This window comes from Acinonyx jubatus, chromosome D3, assembly GCF_027475565.1.
Source record: "Acinonyx jubatus isolate Ajub_Pintada_27869175 chromosome D3, VMU_Ajub_asm_v1.0, whole genome shotgun sequence".
NCBI classification, from domain to species: domain Eukaryota; kingdom Metazoa; phylum Chordata; class Mammalia; order Carnivora; family Felidae; genus Acinonyx; species Acinonyx jubatus.
In genome coordinates, this window is record NC_069392.1 from 6,318,665 (window position 1) to 6,344,632 (window position 25,968).

The 25,968-nt window shown below is 51.4% G+C and overlaps 1 protein-coding gene across 4 annotated transcripts; it reads right to left on the reverse strand.

Moving 5' to 3' along the window:
* Positions 1–361: 361 nt before the first annotated feature.
* KMT5A (lysine methyltransferase 5A) lies at positions 362–20,032 on the reverse strand. Of its 4 annotated transcripts, none has more exons than XM_027043841.2 (8): positions 19,895–20,032; positions 14,137–14,258; positions 12,814–12,970; positions 8,908–9,127; positions 8,474–8,561; positions 4,009–4,068; positions 3,045–3,235; positions 362–2,280 (listed from the first exon to the last, which is right to left on the reverse strand). In XM_027043841.2, the coding sequence occupies exons 1-8, from the start codon at positions 19,902–19,904 to the stop codon at positions 2,070–2,072; spliced, it is 1,059 nt and encodes a 352-aa protein (XP_026899642.1). In that variant the 5' UTR covers positions 19,905–20,032; the 3' UTR covers positions 362–2,069. The 4 variants fall into 4 exon arrangements, with proteins under 4 accessions (XP_026899642.1, XP_053062297.1, XP_053062295.1 ...); XM_053206322.1 differs by lacking the exon at positions 19,895–20,032 and adding an exon at positions 14,527–14,671; XM_053206320.1 differs by lacking the exons at positions 14,137–14,258; positions 19,895–20,032 and adding an exon at positions 14,527–14,885.
* Between the last annotated feature and the right edge of the window lie 5,936 nt (positions 20,033–25,968).

Here is a 25,968-nt window from a genome sequence, read left to right on the forward strand (position 1 = left end):
AAACAGTAATAATGACAAGCAGCTAAAGACCTATGCTTAAGTAAGTGCCAGGTGCCGTCCCTAAGGGAGGACTCGACATGCATTAGCTTTTAATCTTATCTAGCACCTGTGACCCCCATTATACAAATAAACTATCCCCTAGGACATTCACCAAAACACACACATACTGCTGTCTAACCTCTTTTAAAAGAGTATTTTCAAGTAACCTCTGCACCCAACATGGGGCTTGAACCCACAACCCTGAGATCGAGAGTTGTGTGCTTTACCGACGAAGGCTGGCCAGGCGCCCCTGCTGTGTAACCATTTTCCTGTCTCCGCTTTGTAAAAAACAAACAAAAACCCAAACAGAAAGACACACAGGTGGCCTCGCCTGGCAATAAATATTTTAATTTTTGTTTCATTTTTATGATGACAAATAATTTTCAAGTTATTTCCTTTTTTTTTTTTTTTTAAATACAAAGCTAAACCACAAACAGGTACAACCAAGACATTTTATCTCACATTTACACACTCTGTCGGATCCTCCTCCAATTCTCTGACCACTGACCAGGCAAGTGTGGGGGGTGGGGTGGGGGCGCAGGGGCGGGAAGACTTTCATAGGTAGCACCGTGGTGAGGCCGGGGTGGGGGCCAGGGGAGCATCAAGGTTGAGGACAGGCTTTCATACCTGTCTCCATTCACATTTACCCGGCACCAGGGGAGGCCGGGAAACCCCAGGTCATGGCTTCAGAGCCACGGCCCCCTGGACTGCAGGTTAACAGAATAGGTCTCCCTTCGGGAGGGAGGAGGAAGCTACCTACTCCTCCTGCATCACAGTCAAGGTGAAAACTTTACCCTTAGCCTTGATCCCTGGGCTGCTGGGCCTGCCCATTCCCCTGCACATCAGCAGCTGGGGTGGGGGCCACGCATTTCAGGGCCAGCAGGCTCCCCCTTCGGTTCATGGCTGCATCTTCAGTTTTGCAGGAAGGATACCAGGTGGTCTGACAGACAGAAAGCCTGACAGCAGGTCTGGAACTTTCAACCCATTGGAATTGGGTCAGGGTTGGGGGGGGGGGGGGGGGAGGGGTGCGGCGGAATATTGGGTAAGTAATTTCTGGTCCCACTACAAAACTTTTATTTTTGATTAGAATAGAGTACCATCTCAAATCTCTTCTACAAACACAAAAACCAAAAAAAAAAAAAAAAGGAGAAAGAGAAAGAAGAAAAAAAATGCAGCCACTTCACTCACTTCAAGACCTATATACATGTAAGTTGTTTTCTGTGGTTTTTTTTTTTTTTGTCTTTTTAAATTTTTAAATTTTTATTATTGGTTTTTAAAATAAACTCAGTGTTCACATTTCTATAAAGAATCAACCCAGTTTTGGGAAACCCTGCCCCGGCAGGGCTAGGCAAGCAACGCTTTTCCCTGCCCACGTCGACTCTGACCGCCCGCCCTGACGCGCGGAGGCGCCCAGAGAAGCGGCGGCCTGCGGAAGAGTGAACCACGCTCACGGGCCACTGGGTCAGTAAGCTTTCGAGAAAGCAGAGGGGAAGACTAGCTTACTGCGAAACCTTTTTAAAAAATATTCATACACTTCCTTGTGCGCCTGTCCAGACGTCAGGAAAACAAGAGCTTGGGAACACCCCGTCCGGGCCTCGGGAGGCAGCGTCTTCCGGGACTCGCCTGCGCTCGGCCGCCGGCCGTCGGGGGCGTGGGGAAGAGGGTCCTGGCTCTGCGGCTGGAGGCAGGAGGGTCGCCCAGCTTCCTAATTCATGTCCACTCTTTCCTCTAAAGCCTGTGCTGCGTCTTTGACTGCATGCACGGGAAGCACAAACGTTTGACTTGTATGCAAAAAAGATACAAAAACAACTAGAATATAAAAGTTTTGGTAATATAAGGCCATCTGTTCAAGTCCACCTTGGAAACCTGTAACAGATATTTAAATACTACAGTGAAAAGGCATCTTAATATACTTTTTAAAAACATCTGAAGTAATCTGCTAAGATTTAAGTGTGTAAAAAAAAAAATCAATTCCCTTTGAGGGCACTTTGTCCATGGAAGAAGGGAGGGGGGCGGGGAGGGCGGGGTGGTTAATGCTTCAGCCAGGGATAGGCTTCGATGGAAGCCCGGCTGCGGTCCCCATAGTCATACAGGAGCTCCTCCCCGGCCTTGATGTCGCGGGAGGCGATGAGGATGAGGTGAGGCACGCCGTCAATGTCGTGCAGTTTGGTTTGGCAGTTCCCACATTTACTGTGATTGATCAGTCTTCCCAGGCGATTTGTCTCTCTAGTTGCATCCACGCTGGCGGGAGGGAGGGCAACAGAGGGTTTAAATTGATAAAGAGGCTTTTGATCCCAGTCACAGCCAGCTCTCAACTCGGGTGGGATGTCGATTTATAGCCACGTTTTTGGGGAAAGCAATTCAAGTCAAAACAACATCTTTTAAGAGCCGAGGGAGGCGCTGGGCGAGAGAGTGGGGGGTGGGAGGAGACAGGAATGCAAGAGGCTCTTTGTGGAGGCCCGTGAGGCAAGTGCATAAGAAATAAATGAATAAAGATCAACTGCGGATAGTGGGGGAAGCTGTGAGGGGGCAGGAGTATCGGAACTCTCCGTACCTTCGGCTCGGTTTTGCTGGGAACCCAAAACTGGTCGGAAAAATAAAGCCTGATGTCAAACACCACCAGCACCACCACCAACACAACAAAACACCGAATCGAGCGCACTGGCCATATGGGGACAGGAGCAGTCGCTGGTTTCTAGAGCCGCTCTGGCCGAACGCCAGGAGCAGGAGCGGGAGCGGCCTGCGGAGCCTCGGAGCGGGTCTGCATGGACTGGTCCGCCTCTGCTTCTCGCCCGGTCAGATGGCAGCCCCAGCAGCTCCAGGCCCAAAGGCTGAAGTGGCCAGTGGGGGGAGAGCCGCTTCACGGCTTTGGAAAAGGGCAGCGAGAGCTAACCCAGAAGCAGGAGCAACAGAAAGAATCAGCAGGCTGTCGTGGCTCTCTGGCCCTCGGGCCTGTCGCCTCCGCCAGGGCGCGGAAAAGCCACTCGAAGCGCCAGCGGACTTACCAGTAGGTTTTGCTGAGATACTGGAAATAGTACATGTAGCAGCCCGTGGAGGGGTCCTGTGCGTACAAAGCCTCCCGCTTCTTGGCATCGGTGATCTCGATGAGGTCCCCGTGGTATTCTACCACGAACTCGCCCCGGGAGAACTGCTTGGTGGCGATCACGCCCCTGCCCTTGCCATCGATGAGGTCAATCTGTTGGGAGGCGAGGAGAGAGCGTTGCTTCCTAACACCACGCGTGGCGGCTTCCTGGGCGCCTGGGGTTGCCCCCCCCCCCAACCCCTTCCTCCATCGGCTTTCCTGAGGTGTGCCCTAGATCTCCCTCTCCTTACGTGCCCAGCACAACCGGTATGAATGTACACAGCCGCGCAACTATTGCCACGATCCGTCACCCCAGAAAGTTCCCTTGTGCCCTTCGCAAAGCACTGTTACGCCTCATCCTCCTGAGGGATCTGCTGGGTGGATGGTGCCCCATTTTGCAGATGAGAAAACGGAGGCTCAGAGAGGCAGAGCCACGTCCAAGGCCACATGGCTGGGAAGTGGTAAAGTCCGGCTGGCAGCCGCATCCGTGGCCCCTTCCGGGGCGAGGTGGGGGCAGAGGGGGAGAGACCCCGTGTCCCAGGTCTCTCCTTTTTCTGTAATTTACCCTCCTGTGCTTCTGCTCACTCATTATAAATGGGGTTGCAGGCTGACTGCTCGAGGGGCCCAGACTTAAGTTCGGATCCTTCTAGATGGTACGTGAAACGGGAGCTTTTTTTAGGACTCTGGAGTCCCAGCCCAGACCCACGTGGCCGCCACTGTAGAGCCCTGCCCTTCTCATCCACCCAGTGTGTTTGCAATATGTGAAAAGAAAAGCAAATTTCTCGGGTCCTGTCATTTCCCAGGAAAACCGTTTAGGAAAAATTTGTTAGTTTCTCTAGGTACCCTCCAGGCTCTGCCTCCATGCGCTGGGCCCCACTGCCCCTTACCTTCATTCCTTCTTCCTTCCCGCTTTCAATCAACTCATCTATTCTTTTCCTCTCTTCAGACTGTGTGGAGAGGGAGAAAAACAAAAAGCACCTGAGCTTTCTCTCCTGGGCCGTTCAGGGCAGTCCGGCAGCCTGGGCCACCCACAGGGCTACTCCCAGTTGGCCTCCATGACACGGCTCCCCAAGGACGCCCAAGCCCCCACACCCCTTGTCCTTTTCTCACTGCCCACCCGTTGTGGACAGTTTGGCACCTGGGGTTCAAACGGACCAGGAGGGATACAGTTGTAGCCCAAGGGCAGAACTGGGTTGAGGGGCTACGTTCCATTTGGCACATGCGCTGTTTTTAAAAAGATCTACATTGCCGACATCTGCAAATCGAGACTCTGACCTCATCTGACATCGGCCAGGGCAGATCAGAGCACAGCCTCTCGAAGGGGCATGTGCACACTATGTTCCTCCTGTCTGATGGCCCCTACGGGTGCCTTGGTTTAGCAACTCTTGGAGGTGGGTCTTTTGGAAGCCACTGCCACGGATGAGAAGAGGGCCTCCCACCCCAAAGAGGTAATATAATACCACCCTGAATAGGGAAGTTAGACAGGAGTGGACATTCCTGGTCTCACCTGCCCCTCAGGGACACCCCTCCTGCCACCACCTCCCTCCCGGACCCAGATCCCACGCTCCGTACGTGCACAGGACCGCAGGGAGGCACAGAGAGCCGCTGAGGGACCCAGCAGGAGCCCAGGCCCTGCGCTGGCTGGCACACGCGGTGGCCACGCCCACGGCAGAGCCCTCCACCCACAGCTGAGCACGGACCCTGCCCGCAGAGGCCTCAGGACGCCGTCTGCGGCCCACGCGCACTTACTTCCCCAGTCCCTCTCCACACAGAAGTACCACGCGCCCGCGGTGTGACGGGCAAAGCCCAGGTCTCTGCAGGTCCAGACTGACTAGGCTGTCACTCCCAGGCCCAGCCCACATCCCTGCTTTTCTCCTGCCCTCTTCCAGCCACATCATGGCCACCTCACTGGTCTCCTGGCTTCCGTTCCGACCACCCACTTCACTCTGTTCCCCACACAGTAGTCACAGGGGTCTTTTAAAAATGTACATAAAGGGGCACCTGGGTGGCTCAGTCGGTTGAGCATCCGACTTCGGCTCAGGTCATGATCTCGTGGTCTGTGGGTTCAAGCCCCACATCAGGGTCTGCACTGTCGGTGCGGAGCCTGCTTGGAACTCTCTGTCTCCCTCTCTCTCTGCCCCTCCTCCTCTCGTGTTCTCTCTCTCTCCCTCTCAAAAATAAACATTTAAAAAAATGTACGTAAGATCATGTCATTTCCCTGCTTAAGGCCTTCCAGGAAGTTCACTGAATAGTGACGTGCCAACGTCGGCTCCTTAGTGTGACAAATGTACCAGGATAGTATACGATGCTAATGATGAGGGAAACTGGGTAAAGGGTCTACGGGAATACTCTGTACTACCTTCGCAACTCCCCTGTAAATCTAAAATTATTCCAAGGGTTTGTTTAAAGAGAAGCAAAAGCTTTTCCTTACCTCCCCACTCCTACCGAGAATAAAATCTACTTTTCTGATGGCCTGTGAGTCTCTGCAGGATCCCGGCCCCACATCTCTAGCCTCGTTTGCTGTCTTCACCCTTGCTCTCACATTCTGGCCACACTGGTGGACTCTCTTACAGGACCAGGCTCGTTCCCGCCTCAGGGCCTTTGCACTTGGTACTGCCCCCGCCTAGAATCCCCTTTCCCCAGTCCATTCACCTGGCTTGTGTCCTCCCTTCCTTCCAAGCTCTGCTCAAAAGGCACCTCCTCAGGGAAATTTCCCCGACTACCGTAGCTAAAGTAGCCCTAAGCCTCACCATGCCTTCAAACTACCGTCTTACTAAGTTAATGTCAAAGGACTATCAGAAATTATCTTGTTCTATGCTTGTCTTTTAATGGGTAATCACTTGAGTATAACCTCCCTGAGTACAGGGGCCTGATCGTGTTTACCATGGAATCTCCTGGCCTAGGACAGTGCCTGGCACATAGTAAGCCCTCAAAGCAACAGCAGCATTAACACACGCAGTGCACACACAACCACCCTGCTAAATAACTAATTACAAGTGTGTGGAGACCAGCGAGAAGTACAGGAAGCTCTGGAAGTGGGAGCGGAGTGAGCCAGGCACCTGCAGACTTTCCTGCCGTGACTGACTATGCCGGGAGGAGCTGAGCTGGGGAGGGCTGGGACCGGGCTGGGACAGGCTGAATGTCCTGAAGGCAGAGGCACAGAGTCTGAGTTTCATCCTGCGGCCTCGGTGCTTAGGGGCATGCGTCAACCAGCTCCAGGCTTCCAAAAGAGAATTCAGGCAGCAGCCTATGGGCGTGGGAGGGGGGCTAGAGGCAGACTGAGTGGGAGGTAAGCAAGGCCTAAATTGGGTCGAGGCTGCTCTGCACATCAGGCCTGAGGCCGGGCCGGGCTGAAGAGGCCAGGGAACGGCCCACAGGTGCAGTCCTCGCCCCAGTGCGGGGCACCCGCAAGCAGGCCAACTGGCAAAGGGATCCCCGCGGCCAAACGACAGGGGTTCAGGGCATCTCTCCAAGGCCCCATGCCCACCCTCCTGCCCTGGACCCAACACCAGGCCCTGCCCGCTCGGTCTTCCAACTCAGTCAAGTGCCTGCAAAGCTTCTGATTTTAGTTCCTCTCCTGCCTCACCCCCATCCCTCTCTTGGGCCCCATGGGCCTGGGCCCTGGTTTCCGCGGCCCCGAAGGACAGACAGGTCAGGACCTACCTCACCGCTCAGGTGAGGGAGGCGCGGCTGCCCCAGCCTCAAGCTTTACCTGTGCGGTCAGGAGAATACAGCACCCTGGCCAGCCACGGCCTCCTGCCGGGCCAGCAACCAACTGGCCGTGGTGTTCGCTCGGCAGAGCCAACACAAACAGTGAGAGCACAGCGTGGCGCTCCCTCGCGACCCGCCCTCTGTCCGGGGACAGAGCGAGCCGCACCATGCTGCAGACCAAGCTGCGGGGAGGAAGGATCCACTCCCTTCTGCTCCTCTGCTGCAAGACGGAGCAGACCTGCACCACGTCCTGTGGCAGCCTTCCCTCCTCCAGCCAGAAAGCCCTTCTTCTTTTCTTTTCCTTTTTTTTTTTTTTTTTAAATTAAAAAGGCAAACTGAGCTGCGCCCACTCTGCAGCCCCCAGCAGCCCCGACCAGGGCTGGGAGGTGCCCCGGGTTCTGGGGCCCGGCGCCACCCCGCCCTCTGCAGTGCTGTCTCGAAGAGTGACCTAGCACAGCCTCCCACTGCAGGCAGACACTTCATAACAGCTTGTCATTGGCTGCAAGACGCCGCCTTTCTACGGAAAGGAAAGCCCAAGCTTCTCTCTGAGGGGAAAATGGACCCCTTTTCTCTTTTATTTTAAGCGAAGCCTCATCGACTCAGATAAGCAGAGGAAGAGAATGCTACATCACCGCATCTACGTATCTGCGTCTACAGATTGAACGTAAAACACGCTGAAGGCGTCTTAGGTTCAGGCCGACAAGGCCTCCAGGCGGGGTGGGTGGGGGCCGCCATCCTGAGCACCGCCCCCCCCACCTTGAGGTTGCCTTGAGGGTGTGGGCGAGAGAGGGACTGGCCCGGCCTGGAGCGGGAGGGCGGCGGGCTGCGGGGCCACCCGGACCACGCCCTGGGTTTCCTTAACAGAAAGGCAATAACCACACGTCACTGCATCAAATATTGATTGACTGCTGAGCAGCTCAGCACTCTGTAAACACAGTGGGCGGAGGCTTGCACAGTCTGGCTGGCCTTCCTGCCTGTTTTTTCAGGTGTTCCTAGGACCACAGCTGGGAGGGAAAGAGGAGAGAGGGGGCCTCAGGAAGTGACAACAATGGGGAAGCCATGGTGACGATAATAAGAGTCAGCTAGTGCTTAACTGGGTGCCAGGCATGGTTCCAAGTGTGCGGTGTACATTAATCCATTTAATATCCCGACATTCCCAGAAGATGCCACATTATCATCCCATTTTACAGATAGGAAAACTGAGGCTCAGAGCAGTCAAGTAACTGGCCCTCGGTCACACAACCAGTAAGTGGCTTCCAAGCCACTGCTCTTTACCACCTTGAGACACAACACGGGAACTTGTGGATGGCGGACAGACAAGCCTCTGAAAGCACACACAGCCTCCCCCCAAGGTCCCAGGCTCTGACCGTCCTGCCAACAAGTCCTGGAAAAGACGCCTTCATGGGAACGCAGGACTTTCCACACCATGTGCTACAGGTTACAAGGCTCCTTCACAGAAGCATCTTAACCAAGCCTCGGAGTGACCCCAAACGTTAGAACTAGACCAAGGAGAGTACCAAGGCCACAGAAGCAGACCTACCCCGGGATGACGGAGAGAAAGCTCAAGCCCTGCCTGCCAAGCACTGCCCACGGAGCCGCCCTGCCCCTCCAAGAACCAGAATTAAAGCCACGTGACTCTACCTGCAGCTCAGCTTTGCTCTTCCTGGAGCTCCTTCGCACGGGGTAGAAATCCGTGAGTTTGCGATTCTGTTGTGTTTTTCCTTGAGCTCTTGGATGGGAAGGGAAGAGGAGAAAACCAAGTGTTAGCACCGAAACCACACTCACACCCGGGAGGCCCCCGGCTCCTTGGGAGGTGGCTCCTCAGAAATGATGTCACGTAAACACCTTTGTCCACGGGGGCCCGCGTAGGCTCACGTGCCCAAGGGGGGGCCTCCGGGGGTCAAAGATACACTGCCTACTCTCAGGGACGCTGAGCCTCGATGAGAGCCAGGCCGAGCAGGGGCACTGCTACCCGCTTCCCTACCCCCCAGCTAGCACCTGAGCAGGGTATGCTGGGGTCACAACAACCAGACTGCCCTGCGTTAGTTAGGGGAAGGGCTCCAGAGGGCACTCACTTCTTCCGAGGGGCCTGTTTGCCCTTGACGGGCTTTTTCAGGGCCTGCTTGGCGACGGCTGCGACAGGAGGGTCACAAGACGAGGTCGGAGTTTTTGGAGGTTCTGCTGCTTCAGATTTTTGGTTTGGAAAAGGTGCCAGGGGACCTCTCCCGGCGTCTTTGATCTTCTGTTCCTCGGACTTCATGGTGCTTCGGATTGCGTTCCCACTGTTCCTTTTCTCTGCAGGCAGAGGGAGGAGGAAGAGAGAAATTTAGTCTGGACTCTCTGTCTCTCCATTTCTAGACCATCAGCTGCATTCTAAGACAGGCTTTTATTTACTTACTTATTTACTTATTTATTTTTTACGTTTTTAAGGGTTTTTTTAATGTTTATTTATTTTGAAAGAGAGAGAGAGAGAATCTGAAGCAGGCTCCAGGCTCCCAGCTGTCAGCACAGAGCCTGATGCGGGGCTCGAACCCACAAGCTGTGAGACCACGACCTGAGCCGAAGTCGGATGCTCAACCGACTGAGCCACCCATGTGCCCCTAAGACACACTTTTACAGGAGACAGGATCCTGGGTGTGTCGGGCAGCATTGCCCTCCGCCTGTTAAGCTCGGTGTCTACTAATGGCTTCCATGGGGGAAGCACTGGCTTTACTTTTTGACCCAGGCACTGGGCAGAGCTTCCAGTCTGTGTCTTTTTTTTTTTTTTCTTTCTTTTTTCAGTTTTATTAAGGTATAGCTGACAAAATCGTAAGATATTGACAGTGTACTTCGTGATAATCTGATACACGTTGTGGAAGGATCCCTCCTCCCATCTAGTTCATGAACACTTCTGGTCTTCTGCATCGTGGCGGGGGAGAGCCCTTGCAGAAGCACCGCAGACAGCAAGAGCAGCCTAAGTGCTCAATCCGTAGCTTTCAGGAACTGGGATGCACACCCCGGAGAAAAAGCTAAACTCCTAAAGAGTGGGCCAGCGATGACGGACAGGAATAAGGTAATAAAGCAGAACTTCTTCCCTAGCAAAGACCTCTTCCCCAAGCCTGGCACACTTCATTTCAGACTCTTTAAAAAAAAAAAAAGAAGAAGAAGAAGAAGAAAAAGAAAGTCTGAGGTGCCTGGGTGGCTGGCTTGGTGGGTTAAGCGTCTCTTGATTTTGGCTCAGGTCGTGATCTTGAAGTTCATGAGTCCAAGCCCTTCAGCAGGCTCTGTGCTGACAGTGCAGGGCCTGTTTGGTATTTTTTCTCTCTTCCTCTCTCTTTGCCCCTCCCCCACTCACGTTTTTTCTCTCTCTTTCTCCCCCTCTCTCAAACTAAATAAATAAACTTAAGAAAAGAAGTTTCCTCTTCTAAAGCGGTCCAGGCCCTATGTTCACAGTGGTTCCCAGTATGGTGACCAATACCGGTCAGTGTGTCACAGTAAAGGACGTCAAAAATGATTTGTTACGAAAAATAGTTGCGAAATACCAGCGTGGGTGAACGATTCACTTTTTTAAAAAGATGATTTACTAGGGGCGCCTGGCTCAGTTGGTTGAGCATCCGACTTCAGCTCCGCTCATGATCTCACGGTTCGTGAGTTCGAGCCCCGCGTCGGGCTTTATGCTGACAGCCCGGAGCCTGGCGCCTGCTTTCAGTTCTGTGTCTCCCTCTCTCTCTGTCCCTCTCCCCCTCATGCTCTGTCTCTTTCTCTCAAAAATAAACGTTAAGAAATTAAGTAAGTAAATAAATAAATGATTTACTTTAAACAATAAGCAAATAACACACAGCTGGTAGGAACATAAAATGGCGCAGTCACTTTCGCAAAGAGTATAGCTGGCAGCGGTTCAAAAAGTTCAACATGGAGTTACCATATGACCCAGCAATTCCACGCCTAGGCGGCTATTAGGAGAATTAAAAACATATGTCCACACAAAGACCTGTATGGGAAAGTTTGTGGCAGCATTATTCACAATAGCCAAAGAGTGGAAACAACCCAAATGCCCGTCAACTGATGAAGGGGTAAATAAAACGTGGTCTCTGCACACGATGGAGTATTGTTCAGTCACAGCAAGGAAGGAGGCCCGGACACCTGCTGCAACATGGATGGCCCTTGACAACACGGTGCTAAGTGAGAGAAGCCAGGTACAAAAGGGCACATATAATGTATGGTTCCGTTCACATGATATGTCTAATACAGGCAAATCCACAGAGACAGAAAGTAAATTAGTGGTGGCCAGGGGCCGGGGGGAGTGGGGGAATGGGGAATGGCAGCTAATGGGTACAAGGTTTCTTCTTTGGGGCGAGGAAACGTGCTGGTATTAGACAGTTGGTGATGGTTGCACCTATCTGTGAATAGACTAAAACCACTGAATTGTACACTTTAAAATGGTGAACACTAGGCTACGTGACTTATATCTCAATCAGCTAAAGAGAAAAATAAATACATCAAAATCCATCCAGACCATTCTCACTCCCTTACACGTGTCAAGTGGAACCAGAGGGAGTTAAGTCTGGGACACCATGCAGAAACCCAAGGAGTATGTGATGCCCGTGAATGTCAACTATCACATCAGTCTGCATCAAGGCAGAAAAAAGGCTGAGAGTCAAGGACAAAAAGCGTGGCCCCTGGGCTCTCCTCCAGAGTGTATCTGGCCCCAAATTCTAATCGTTGCCATTTAGTAACACTACACCCAAATAAGCTAGCTTGTGCACCGTGTCACCATTTAGGATAATTTACATCCCACCCCATTCCAGAAGGGATGGGAGACTGGCTGCCCGTCATTCAGAGAGGGCCCTTTCCCCAGTGCCTGCATGGTGGGTGCTATCCTAAGTGCTGGCGATCCAGGGAGGAGCAGGGGAAAGGGCCGCCGGTGTGGGGCACTGTGCAAAGCCCTTTGCATCCATGCTTTAACCAATCTTCAGGATAGCTTTACGAGGTAGGAATCCTCTCTCCCACTTCAAAGACGGAAGAACTGAGACTCAGAAAATAGGAGTAAGCTGCTCAAGCCTCTCGTAAGTAGAAGAGCTAGGATTCGAACCCAAGCCATTTGAAGACTGACTGCAACAGTATCAGCCACTGCACCGGGGAGGAGAATCAAGCAGAGGGCTGGCTCCTGCCCCTAGTTCTGTGTGTCCTGACCCTCGGTTCTCAGATCTGGTCCCAGACGTTGGCCTAAGCATCACTTATGGCACTTTTCATAAATGAATTACAAGGCTGCCTTGTATGAAGCTGCTGGCAGCCAGAGTGCTACATCTTTAAGACAAGTTTTAATTAGAAAGGAGCTTGGTGAATTTGGGAAAGCTCATATTCCCCACTGCAGCTTTAAAAGGAAATATTCGGAATAGAGCAAGATTTCTATGAGGTTTCAGCTTGTTTTGCTGGGCCAAACAGAATTTTCCGGAACTTTATATTTTCTTGTTCAGTATTTTAACTCCAAATCTCATCACAGAGTATGCTGCTTCAGAGAGCAGCACCGAACACTTGAGAAGAAAGAAACTCAGAAATGAGGTCAAGGCCAGCTCAAAAGAGGGAAGGAAGTCGGTTCCCTATGTTCACACAACACAATCAGGACTACAAGCACCTGGCCTGTACAACCCAGACTCAGAATTTCTATACTTTGGGCACTTGTGAGCCTCTTTAAATACAGGCCAGGTGTATTATTCTTGCAACTTGGCGACACAAGACACAATCGAGAGCTTGAAGGACGTGCTAACTCTCGTGAAAGCAGGGAAAACCGGTTAGACCAACAGGGAACACACCCTGGGACAGGGCACTCTTCCCCCCTGTGTCTGTTTCTTAGCAGCAAGACAGAACATGGATCCAACCTTCTGAACTTAGGTTTGAAAAGGCTGGATAATCATTTAATATATATGCACAATTAATGGCAGAGAGGGGCTTTCTGCAACCCAACCAGCTGCGGTCAGAACGGGGCCACTTCAGAACCTTACCTTCTCGTTTCCTGTAGAGTCCGGCTAATGGCTTCCCCTGGCATTTGACTTCGTGATGTGCAACTGAGTTCTCTTCCTGAAGGGGGGAACGCATTCCAGAGCATTTGTTGGGGCTCATGTAGGAATAGATCTTTGATTGCCCGGTAAATACATTCTCCTAAAACGACAAATGCATGCTCTGAAAGAGGCTTGAAGAAGATCCCGTGGCAAATGGCGGAGAAGGGCAATCAGAATACGAAAACCAGAAACAGACACCATCTCTCAAAAGCCGAGCCAACCCAGGGTTGCCAGCCCCAGGAGATCAGTGGGAGGTTTAGGATCTCCCAGGTCCGAGTTAGACATTTCCTGAACTCGTGTGGTCTCTAATTCTGGTCACTCAGGGCACATCTGGCCAGCAGGAAGCCAGCTGTGCACCAAGGTGTACATAAGCAGACAACCTACCAGTAGCAGAGAGGTCAGAATGACCCAGACTAAACAAATGCGGAATTTGAAGGGCTGGCCTCTGTGCAGGAGCTGCAGGAACTCTAGCACGGAAACAGGCCTCAGGGAATCTGATTAACTACTTCTTGGTCCCGAAGTCAGCCGATAGGACTTATTACTGCCTGAGCCGTCTGTGTCCCCAAGCCTGGCCCCTTTCGAATCAACGCAGCCCAGCAGCCTCCCAGGACTGCGGACCGGACTGCAGTGGTAATTGAAGGGTGGGGTGGAGGGTGGAGAGCTTAATAAAAGCAGAGCCTATAGCCAGCTCATTTAGGGCGGTCACTCTATTGCAGACGGCATCTTGGCATCAATAGTAGGAGGGTGGGCAGACGGGTGGGGCGGTACAGGTCACTGCCGGCGTCTCTGGGCGTGGGGCCTCCCCCTCTGAGTAAGCACGGAATGGAGGAGGACTTCCCCAGAAACACTGCTAGGGCCTTTCTGCTGGGTGAACCTTTCAACACCAAGTCAGCGAGACCCGTGAGCTCTCTGAGGGCCCCCGGGCAGGCCCCGCACACCCTGGGAAGGCAGCCACCGCGGGGCTAGCTGGGTCTCGGGGTGCGGAAATGCCATAAAGACACAAACTTTTCCGAGGTCAAATATTGCCAGGGTCATGGCGGAGCCAGGGTGGACGCCACTCCCAGGCAGGCAGCAGAAAAGGAAGCTACCCGAGCCGGGCGCCCCGCCCGCACCCCCGCACCCCCGCCCCCGGGCCCAGGGCCGCGGGCGGGGGGGGGGGGGGTCCAGGGGCGCGCGCACGTGCTCGCCGCGCTGGGCCGGCGGGGGCGGCCTGCCGCGCGGCCCCTCGGGGCACGCTGAGTGAGTGCGGGGAGGGTGCCTGCTTACCCCGTTGGTGCGGGGCCTCCCCGGGCCCCTCCGCTCCACCATCTCCGGGCCCGGGGCCGTCGCTGCCACCGCCGCCGCCGCCGCCGCCGCCTCCACCGCGCGGGGCTTGGACATCTTCCTGCCTGGAGAGGGGGACCCGGGGGAAGCGGGGGAGGGGGCGCTCAGGGCGCGGCGGGGCGGGGAGCGGGGCCGCCCGGGCCGGGCGCCGCGGCGGCGCCTCCCGCCGCAGCCATGTTCCGAGGGCCTGGCGGTGGTGGGCCGCCCGCGCCGCCGGGAGGCAGGGGCCGGCCGGCCGGGCCGGGCCGGGGCCCGCGTCGCCCTCCCGCCGCCCGGCCCGGCCGGGCCCCGCGCGCCGCCCGCCCCCCGCGCGGCCGGGCCCGCCACACCCACCTGCAGCCCGGCCAGGCCCATGGCGGCGCGCCCCGCGCCCTCGCCCTCGCCGCCGCCGCCGCCGCCGCCGCCGCCGCCGCGGCCCGGCCACCACCGCTGCCGCTGCCGCTGCTGCTGTTGCTGCCGCCGCCACCAGCGCCGCCGCGGCGCCCCGGGGAAGGGCCGGCGGCGCCCCACGGCGCCCCCTTCCCCCATGGCCTGCGAGGCAGGGCCCGGCACCCGCGCGCCGCGGCAGCCCGGGCCGGCCCGGGACCGAGGACGCAGGGAGGGAGGCGCTGGCGGCGCGTCCTCCGCGTCCCGCCCGCTCGCCCGCCGCCGCCGCCCACCGTCCGGCTCCCGGCCCGGGGAGGGGGGCTGGCAGGGGCGGCGCTGAGAGGCTCCTCGGGAGGGAGGGAGGCAGGGCGGGCCGCGCGGCCGCGACGAATCCCGACTCGGGCGCGCCCCCTCTCGCGCGTCCTCAGCCACTCGGGGAGGAAGGGGTGGGAAACATGATAATGACAGCCCCGGCTCTCGCCGGCCGGGCTCCTTCTCTCGCTGGCTCCGCGGATATTTTGGGAGGCCCGTCGGTGCCAGGCGCAGTCAGCAGCGGTGAGCGCGACAGACGAGAGTCTTCCTGTGTGCCCGAGCCTGGGCTCCCTGAGCATTATAGGGACATTTAATTCTCCACGCAAGTCCCCCCGCCCCAGGGGACGGGGAGGGGAGGAGGGGGAGGCAGGTCCTGTGGCAAACCCCTTAAAAATGAGCGTACTGAGGCTCAAGGGAGGTGCAGGGGCTTGGATGGGGCCACAGAACTAGAAAGCTGGGGGGGGGGGGGTCAAGTGTCAAACCCAGGTGGTCTGCACCTGACCCGTTCGGGCCCTGGGGAGATAGAATCAGTGGTTATTATGGTTAAGTTGGTGGGGTGCTTCCCGTGCATTCACGATCTCATCCAAACCTCACAACAGGCCTGCGAAGGGACACACCCTTATCTCCTTTCCACAGATGTTGAAACTGAGGCTCAGAGAAGTGAGGAGCTTTGGCCAAATTCTCAGAACTAGAAATGGATTTCCAGGCCAACTGACCCCGGAGGCTGAACTCCCAGACACAGATGAGGAAATTCAAGATGGGAGAGCCAAATGCTGCTGCAGAAGTCTTTAGCAGGTCACCCGACTCTCCTGGCCACCCCATGAGAAAACATCCTAGGGAGGCAGGGGTTCCAGGCACTCAGGTGTCCGTGTTGGCATAGCTCACTGCCCTGCACCACTGTGCTGAGGCCATTAGGGTTTGAGGGCCCACAGCCAAGAGTCACTGTATTTGTGCAAAGTCATAGATGCAAACAAGACACCTCAGGACATCCAGCTCCTACTGCTTGGGTCATGGCCTGGGAGGCAAGGATTGGGTTTCCCCCCCTGCATCTGCCCCAGAGGTGCTTTGTGACCATGACCAGCAAGCCACTTCCCTGGACTAGACTTCAGTGTCCTCATCAATAAAAACCAAGAAATTTAAATTTCTTAACGCACCCAGGGCACCTTTCAACATCTACAGATAAACAAATGGCTGTCACTTTAAGTAGCTGCCTCCCCTTAGAAGGGATAAGACTAAGTAGGATTAAATGGCAGGAACAGACTCAGGACAAATGTCTCCCAAATCAGCTCATGCTGTAGCATCCTGGGCAGGGCTGGGGAGCACCCTCCTCCCCACCGGATCTCAGTCCCCACCCCAACCCTAACTCCAGTCGGGTAGGGTCCTCTGACCATGTGAATACCCAAGACACTATGCAGACAGTGAAAGAGGATTCTAAAATAACACTCTGACACCCAGGCCAAGCCATTTGAAACTGTGTGCTACATCTCCAGGGCAGAGGTTTGCAGTTTGTCGTCAAACTATCATGGGAATCGTGGTTTGCGAACAGGAAGCAGCCTCTCAGATTATCTCGTCTACATACGGTTTCAACATCCCCCGACCCCCCCACCCTCAAATACACACACATGCTCATGGCCGCAGCCTTCTCGATTGCAGCCCTCAAATGCAGGGGCGCATACGTTAAGGTCCAAGTCTAGCACCCATTCCTCAACTCTGCAGCTCCAGTACTAGAAGATATAATACAACTCATTCAGGGTAAGCTTCAAAACAGGTTTTCCTTTCTCTGTACATGAGGTGTCCAGGTGCATATAACAAATATACCCATCAGCAGAAATAAAAACTCTTAATGTTGCCCAGGGTCACACAGAAATAGAATTCAACAAAAATGATACCAATAGCTAACATTTATTCAATGTTTACTATGTGTTAGGCCCTGTAATCATGCGTTAACTTAACCTTCCCAACCCTTTATGAGAAAGTACTATTCCTATTTCAGAGATGTGGAAATTGAAGCTCAGGGAAGATAAATCACTTGACCAAGGATTACACGACTGAAGTGATAATAGAGCTGAGATCTGACCCCAGTGCTGCTATATGAGGGTACTTTATCATAAAGAATGCATATGGCTGGAGTGCCTGGGTGGTTCAGTCAGTTAAGTGTCTGACTCTTGATTTCAGCTCAGGTCATGATCTCAGGGCTCTGTGCTGATAGCGCAGAGCCTGCTTAGGATTCTCTCTCTCCCTCTCTTTCTGCCCCTCCCCTGCTCACGTGCTCTCTCTCTCTCTCTCTCAAAATAAATAAATTCAACATAAAAAAGAAAAAGAATGTATATCACTTCCCTTGAAGTTAAACGCAAAAACAGCAATTCATTGACTCCACAAACATTTATTGAATACCTACTTTGTTCCAGGCCCTTGCTAAGGACACAACAGTAAAGGTAGAGACAGACAGGGCAAGTTGAGGCCAGAGGGGTAGGCAGGACCCCCTCACAGGCCACTGTGAGGATTGTGGATTTGATCCTAAGAGCAGTGGGGGAGGGAAGAGGAGTGAAGGTCACGTGGTAAAAATCTGTGTTCTTGGGGATCACTCTAGCTGCTAGGGGGATAATAAATTGGAAATGGTAAAAATGGAAAGAGGGAGACCAAATAGGAGGCCATCTGGCTGTGGCAGCAGAAATGGAGAAAAGCAGATGGACAGATCCTTCTCAAACTAATATATTTAAGGTTGAAAATATCTACATGATTGTAAAACTTCAAAACCAGAGAGGAATTGCCTGGTATCTGAACATTTCGCTCATGTGACCTAGCAAGATTCTCTTTGTTTGCAACAAAGACCGCTTTTCTAGAAGAAAAAGACTGACCCTTCATTTGAAGTACTATAAATGATTTGATATTTACACTACCAAATGCCCAATTTAGTAATCTACAAGAGAAATAAAGGCTAAGAAATAAGTAACTAACGGGGTGCTTGGGTGGCTCAGTCGGTTAAGCGTCAGACTCCGGCTCAGGTCATGAGTTTGAGCCCTGCATCAGGCTCTGTGCTGACAGCTGGGAGCCTGGAGCCTGCTTTGGATTCTGTGTTTCCCTCTCTCTCTGCCCCTGCCCCACTCATGCTCTCTCACGCTCTCTCAAAAATAAATAAACATTTAAAAAAAGAAGAAAAAGGGGCGCCTGGGTGGTTCAGTCGGTTGAGTGTCCGACTTCGGCTCAGGTTATGATCTCATGGTTTGTGGGTTCGAGCCCTGGGTCGGGCTCTGCGCTGGCAGCTCAGGGCCTGGAGCCTGTTTTGGATTCTGTGTCTCCCTCTCTCTCTGCTCCTCCCCTGCTCACACTCTGTCTCTCTCTCAAAAATAAAGATTAAAAAAAATTTTTTTTAACAAATAAATTCTAAAAAAAGAAAGAAGTAACTACTAATTTGGGGGTCAGGTGAGATACTGAGAATCTCTAACCAATAAATTACAAAGGTGATTTGTAAGCCTGCTGTGGTAGGAGCTAGGAACCCTTGTGCTCACTTTGGCTAAGGGAGGGAGAGTGGAACAAGGAAAGCCACAGACTGGCCAGTGTCTAGACTCTGACTGTGGACTTTGGCTTCCACCTCTGAAAAATGGGAATAACAACTTGTTATTGTTGCCTGGCCCTCACTGGTAATTATTATTTGCCGCTATTAAGTCTTTAAATACTTCAATGGCAAAGTGCTTAGTTTTGTTTTCCCTATAGATCAATTAAAGCAAGCCATGTTGTTATTTTGTTTTTAAAAAAGGCAATACTGTTGAAGCAGTTAGCTTAAATGATTTTTGTTCTAATGGGAAAAATGAACCAGGGAAGCATCGATTTATTAAGACTTGTCAGATACTATTAAATATACTTTTAGATGCTTAACACTTTTCCGAGGAAAAAATATTCGTCTTCGCTTTCTCTGCGGATTGGGTTACAAAGCTCTTTAACTTGGAAGTTCACTCTGCCTCATTTCTGAATCAGAATCTGGTTTGTCCCAAAAGACCCTAAGCAGATGCTGGTATAATAAAAGATGCAACTGGGTTCAGGGCCTGAAAACAAAGGTGCCCAATAAATATTTACCAAATGAATCTTTATTTTATTCATTATTACTGCTATAGGGAGCGTAACGCATTAAGGCAAATTCCTACTAACGTAGTCCCTTGGAATTTTGAGAAAAATGTCAAACCGCAACTTATTTTTCTAAAATAATAATTCTACTCAACCTTCACGCTCCAAGTTTTTGCACTGAAGGAGACACAGCGGCTGGAAATGACCAGTGGCTAGAGATCACTTTGACGCATAACGTGGGACTTCCTGTCCTGACACCAAACTAAGTGTGCAAAGCTCTTAAGGCTGGGACGTAGCCTCCCGCGATGGACAATCCCACCCAAACCGTCTCCCGAGGGCAAGAGTCCTGACCAGCCACAGGATGAAGGGCCGCCCCGGGTGGTGTGGTGAGACTCATCTGACCCCAAAGTGGGCCGGCGGGGCCCAGTCCTCGCCCCTGCGGCGCAGAGCTGACTCAGGGCGTGCGGAGGGAAGGCGCCTGCTGCGGTGTCCACTCCGATGCGCTCCCCACCATGGAGGTTACCCATCTGCGCCCTGGCCTGGAAGTCCCCTCCTTTCCCAACAAGAGAGAGACCCTAGGCGGGTGAAACTTCGCCCTCCCCCTTCTTCGTATCAATAACAACCATTCCCTGGAGGTGCCCTGTGCTTTAGATTCCAAAGAGCTTTGACATATGGGTCTGTTGTCGCTGGAGAGGAAGGCCAGCGGGTGCCCATACTTTAGAAAGGGGAAACCTAGGCACGGAAGTGGGAGGGACTTCTGGAGGCTTGGGGGGGTTGGCTGGGGAAGGTTCCGCAGCAACCCCCCCCCACCCCCCCCACCCCCGGCCCCGTCTACGCGCTCAGTCCGAGCAGCCCTCAGCAGGGCGCTTCCCCGCTGCCGCTCCCGACGCCCTGGTCCCCCACTCACAACATGACCCTCCCCGGCCCGAACCGCCCCGGCACTGGCCACCTGGGCAAATACCTCTAGCCATGGCCCGGCTCTGTCACCGCCTGGGATCTCCCGGGAAACGCAGCTTTCGAAAAAAGTTGCAACAACTGTAGCCAACTGCTCCGCGGAGCTACGGCTGCTGCCCTGATTGGCGCCGCCGCCCGCCTCTCCCCAGGCTGTCCGCCGCGATAGGCGAATGCAGGAGGAAAAGCCCGCCCTTCTTCCCGCCTCCCCGGCTGGGGCGGGGCAAGCGGCCGCACTTTCTACGAGCGCTTTAGGGACAGGTCCCGGCGGAGGAGGTGGGAGGGGGTTTAAATTTTACCGTCGTCCTGCGCTGATTGGCTGCAGTGGGAGGACACCCGCGCTGCCATTGGGAGGCCCCAAGCTCCGCCCGCTCCCGGCTCTGAAGCTCCGCCTCCGGAGGTTCAGTCACGCGGCTGGAGGCCCGGGCCCAGGGAGGACCGGATTTGGGACTTCCGGTTCTTCTTGGGTTTGACCGGAACCCGACCTCTGACCCCTCGGCCTCCCGTCATGACCTGCAAAGCCTAGTTCTCCCAGCAGTTTGGCGCCTCCAGCACCTTGACCCACCCCAGCAGTTTCATTCATTCATTCCTGAGTTTGAAAGGCTTAGGGAGTCTTCAGTATTCAAAACTAGCTGGCACTAAATGGGCCAGAACCTCAGAGATCCTAGCCCAACCTACCTACTCATTTTACAGACGGAGAAAGAGAGACGACCAGAACGACCAGGTAACTTACTTGCTGCTCAAGATCACCCAGCAGTATGATTGCAGGGCCTGGATGAGTTTTGTGACTTTGAGTCCACTAGGTAGTCCACTACCTTAATCCCAGGGAAACAACCCTGCCTTGTGCCCCACCAGGGGACCCTTGGTCATGCGTTCCCAGAGAAACACAATATGTCTTGGATAGTCTTTGAACACAGGGAAGGTGTCCAATTACAGCTGTCTTCCGGGGGGGCCCCTCCTGGAGATGTAGGCAGAGGTCACTCATCCATTGTCTCTCTTTGGTCCCCAAGAAGGTTTTGGAGTCCATGCCACCGCCCAAGGACCCTACCATTGCACATACACACAAAAAAAGGAAAACTAAGGTGATCAGGTGATGTATGATATATGTGAAAACATTGGGAAAAGTACAAAGTGACACTTCTGTCACGAATTCACTGTATGGCTTTGATACATCATTTCATCTCTCTGAACTCAACTTCCCCAGTTGTCAAATGATGGACTAGGACTGTTCTCTTCAAGGTTCTCCCAGCTTCCACAAATGTACACAGGCTTTTCCTTTCTCTAAGATGCATTAATTCAACACTTGGTAAATTGTATATACCTGGTGCCATCTGGTACCCTTAAAGATACAGTGATGAATAAGCCACAGATCCGTCACCATATTTTTTTTAGGGAAAAAACAAACCAGTAACCACTTTTTAAAAAGATAAATAGTGATGAATGCTATGAGTAGAAAGAAAAGGGAGAATTTTACCACGTGAGTGGGGAGAGGGTTGCTTCTATAGATTTGATGAAGCGAGATATATCATCTTTGAATAGTAACTTTAAGTTATACCCTAAATAAATAGGGCGCAAGGGAAAAGGTACTTCTGGTAGAGGGAATAACGTGTGTGAATGTCTGGAGGCAAGAATGAGCTTAGTGTGCTTGGGAAAAAAGAAGACACCCAATGTCATTGGAATTGAGCACGTGCTGGGGAGAATGGAGGGAATCAGGCTGGAGAGGTAGGCAGGCGCAAGATCACATAGGCCCTTGAAGGCTGTGCTGGCCTCTCGGCTCCAAATCTAGTTTTCTCGACCCTGTTCTGCAATATTGGGGCTACAAGCCACATTGGTCCTTTGTCAGCTAGCATTAGGTTCTGTCAACAGGAGAGGAAACAGGGAATCTGGAAATCAGGGGGAGGGAGAGGGGACTTGCTAATGCCTGTTTGCTTGCAGTTCCCATCATGGTCACCTAAGTAATGACATTTTGCTTCTCACGGTGGCATTTGGTTCAGCGTCCATGTTCTTACAGGCTCCCCCTCTGATTCTTCTAGCTCTAACCTCCCCAATTTGTTCTCCAGCCCTCAAGATGGGAGCTACTTCCTGCAGTTAAGTTACCTTAGTGGTCCCACTACCTCTTTAGTGAATTTCCTATTTCATTTAAAATTTTTTTAATGTTTATTTTTGAGAGAGAGAGAGAGAGACAGACTATGAGCAGGGGAGGGGCAGAGAGAGAGGGAGACACAGAATCTAAAGGAGGTTCCAGGCTCCAAGCTGTCAACTCAGAGCTCGATGCGGGGGTCAAACCCACAAACTGGGAGATTATGGCCTGAGCCAAAGTTGGACGCTTAACCGACTGGGCCACCCAGGCGCCCCTGAATTTCCTATTTTAGATTCCATTCCTAACGAGACCCAGACAAAGGTCATAGCAAGGACTCCGACTTTTATTCCATGTCTAATGGGAAGCCACTAAATGGTTTCAAGCCAAGGATAGATAGATGGGTGAATCTGAATAGTTACTCACTGCAAATAGTTACATAAATTACAATAATCTATTTTGAGGTTTGGAATCGTGGAATAATGTGACATGTTTTTGGACTGTTTGCTTAATGATCCCCACTTTCCTAAGATGGTTACATCATGTGGGTGAAATCACACCAATGCTATGATTACTTTCCTTACTCTAGTGTTATTTTTGCTTTCATATTTGCTCCAGGCTTTTGCTATTGTTAAATATTTCATATCAGCATCAGTTCTTGTAAGGTTCTATCAAATGGGGAATGTGCACCCTAAAGTGTCATGGCTGGTGGCCACTGTGATCTACTAACTGCGTCCCATTCTCTGTGAATACATATATAGACACACACACACACACATATATATATGTATATATATATTTTCTATTATGTATATGTGTGTGTGTGTATATATATATATATTTATATATATATATATATGTAAGGATACATGGATACACACATACAAATATATAAAACTTCCCCTCTCGATATGTATATACACGTAATACATTAATATGTGTAATATGTATACAATATATGTACATATTTGGAATGCAAACAAGTGACAGTAAAACAATACTCTTTACCTCATAGGCTTATTGTTAGGCTCAAATGGGAGACTGAATATAAAGCATATGGGGATGTAGGAGTTGGAAATGGTAGCCATTTAGCAGTGACTAAAATAAAGTTACAAAATTGCATCTTAGTGAATTGCTATAATTTGGGTTGTTAACAGTTTCCTCTCCTTCTCCATTCTTTTCTTGGTGTCCTCAGAGGGAAGCCAAAACTTGTCTGTTGAGTAGCATTTCAAGAGAGGACTCTGTGGTCAGGCTCCTTGTTATTGAATATGGAGAGAATATGCGAAAAGGATGTCTATAGCATAAAATTTGGTATCAGGTGATATAGAACCAATAGCTTCTATGCTTCAGTCTTTTTCCTCATCCTTTAAAATGGGTGTATCTTCCTTCCATCTTAACATCTCTTTTTAAGAAACAGTATTATAAACTAGTTCTTTAGTTGACTAGAATTCCTTAAGGGTTTAACATTATTAGTGTATTGAAAAAGTAAATGGGGAATGTATGTATCGATCAGTAAGGGTGTTTGTTTGAAAAGTCAAGCTTAAAGATGGTTTAACAGCACAGGTCAAACTGTTTAATTTAGAATGTGATTAAAACTTTTTTTTTGAGAGGGAGAGAGATAGATTGGGGAGGGACAGAGAGAGAGAGGGAGAGAGAAAATCCCAAACAGGCTCCACGCTGTCAGCACAGGGCTCAAGGCAGGGCTCAAACCCACAAACTGTGAGATCATGACCTGAGCCTAAATCAAGAGTCAGACACTTAACCGCCCGAGCCACCCAGGCACCCCTAGAATGTGATTTTTAAATTTCTTTTATGCATGGGCTTTTAGTTTTTGGATAGCTCTTTAATTTGTGAGTTTGAAGGGGGTGAATAAACATCATTTTCTTTCTGAGAGATGTACTTAATAGCTGGATCAGTTTGCTGGGACTGCTGTAACAGAGCACTACGAACTGAGTGGTTGAAACAATAAAACCATCTTGCCTGCACCTGGGTGGTCCGTTGGTTAAGCATCTGACTTCAGCTCAGGTCATGCTCTCGTGGGTTCGAGTCCCGTGTCGGGCTCTGTGTTGACAGCTAGGAGCTTGGAGCCTGCTTCGGATTCTGTGTCTGCCTCTCTCTCTGCCCCTCCCCACTCTCAAAAATAAATAAACATTAAAAAAATTTAAAAAAACAACCTAAAGTATCGGCAGGGCTGGTTCCCTTGGAGGGCTCTGAGGAGGGGTCTGTTCCATGACTGTCCCCTGCCTTCTGGTGGCATGTTGACAATCTTTGGCATTCCTTGGTTTGTAGAAGCATCACCCTGACCTCTGCCTTTATTTTCATGTGGCCTTCTGCCTGTCTGCATGTGCCTCCAAATTTCCCTTTTGTAAGGACACACCCATGCTGGATTAGGGATCACACTAATGACCTCGTTTGACCTCGTTTAATGACCTTGATTTGATTTGTAAAGACCCTATCTCCAAGGTCACATTCCGAGGTACTGGGGGTCAGAACTCCAATATATGAATTCATGGGAGACACAATTCAGTATGGGACAATAGTGTGTCTGAGTTTAATAATTTAGACATCTTATGTTTAATGTGATGTGTCTTATGTCTAATTTAAATGTGATGCTTTTAGGGGAAATTTACAAAAACGAATAGCAGGGCATCCATTATAAAAACATTAAAAAAGTAAAGTATTATTTTAAGTTAATACACACATAGGGTGAAAACTTTAAACAGAAACCCTTCTCCTCCTTAATCTCATTCTCCCAGCTCCAGAACCATTCTATGCATATGCTACTATACTACGTTGGAGAAGGTAAAGACAGGTTATGGCAATGATCCAAACCAATAATGACGATCAACACTTTGTGTGTGAAGAGTCGTCAGAACATTCTGAAAATCTGTATTAAGAAACAGGTAATAGGGCCGCCTGTGTGGCTCAGTCATTTGGTTGAGCATCCGACTCTTGATTTCAGCTCAGATCACAATCCAGGGTCATGGCATGGAGCCCCACAAGAAACTCAACTCTTGTTACCCGGGCCTTCATTTTTTCTTGTCTTTCTTCCATTTCGTTTTCCCTTTCCTAAAGAGATACTCCACAGGGATTAAAAATGTCCATACTTTCTTGGGACAGTTTGAGTCCATATCTGTACTCCAAAAAGTTGGTTCTCAGGCCAGGGAAGACTTTTAAAAATTAGTTTAAATATATGTTTAAACCTTTCAACTTTTCACTTTAATTAGTGTCTGTATTAATCAAGATTGGTTTTGGACTGCCATTGAAAGAAGCCCAGCTCGAGCGGGCTCAAGGAAATGAGGATGTGGATTATCGCTCATAACAGAAAAGTTCAAGGGTAGAAGTAACTTCAGGCAGGACAGGATCCAGGGAGTCAAAGAGTGTCATGTTCATGTAGTGTCTCCTTCTCCCTCCCTGTCCACCTCTTTGCCCTACTGCTATTAGGTCGGCCTCACAGACTGGTCTCCCATTCTACGTGGCCTCTGCCCCCACTTCCTGTTGCTATCTTAGCAACGTCAGTGGCAAGGAACTGTCTTTTTCCAACTGCTTTCAGTTCATGGCTTGGTTTTATAATGATTTTTTTTTTTTTTTTAAGTTCTAGGTCCAACATGGGGCTTGAACTCACAACCCCGAGATAAAGAGTTGCATGCTGACCTGAGTCAGCCAGGCGCCTCTTTTTCCTACTACTTTCGACATAAAGTTCTGAGACTGAAACTCGTTGCCTCGGCACTGAATCTATGGGTGTGGCCCGGAAGTGCACCCAACACTTCAATTTGCCAGAACTGAATTACATGCTCAACTCTGGAGTAATGTGTATGGGAGATGATTACTATTCTCCAAACCACATGGACTTTGAGACAGAGAGATAAAAATTAAAGTGCCACTATCTGAAGAAAGACAGGTGGGGCACCTGGGTGGCTCAGTCGGTTAAGCGTCCGACTTCGACTCAGGTCATGGTCTCGCGGTTCATGAGTTCAAGCCCTGGGTCGGGCTCTGTGCTGACAGCT

What these genes read in the sequence shown, in the direction of transcription:
- KMT5A (XM_053206320.1), bottom strand. Translation starts at nt 14,721, where the DNA reads ATGGGGGAAGGGGGCGCCGTGGGGCGCCGCCGGCCCTTCCCCGGGGCG. An exon ending in ACTCTACAGGAAACGAGAAG is followed by an intron (nt 9,128 to 12,813) that starts GTAAGGTTCTGA and finishes CTCTGCCTGCAG; the next exon opens with AGAAAAGGAACAGTGGGAAC. An exon ending in AGAGCAAAGCTGAGCTGCAG is followed by an intron (nt 4,069 to 8,473) that starts GTAGAGTCACGT and finishes CTCTCCACACAG; the next exon opens with TCTGAAGAGAGGAAAAGAAT.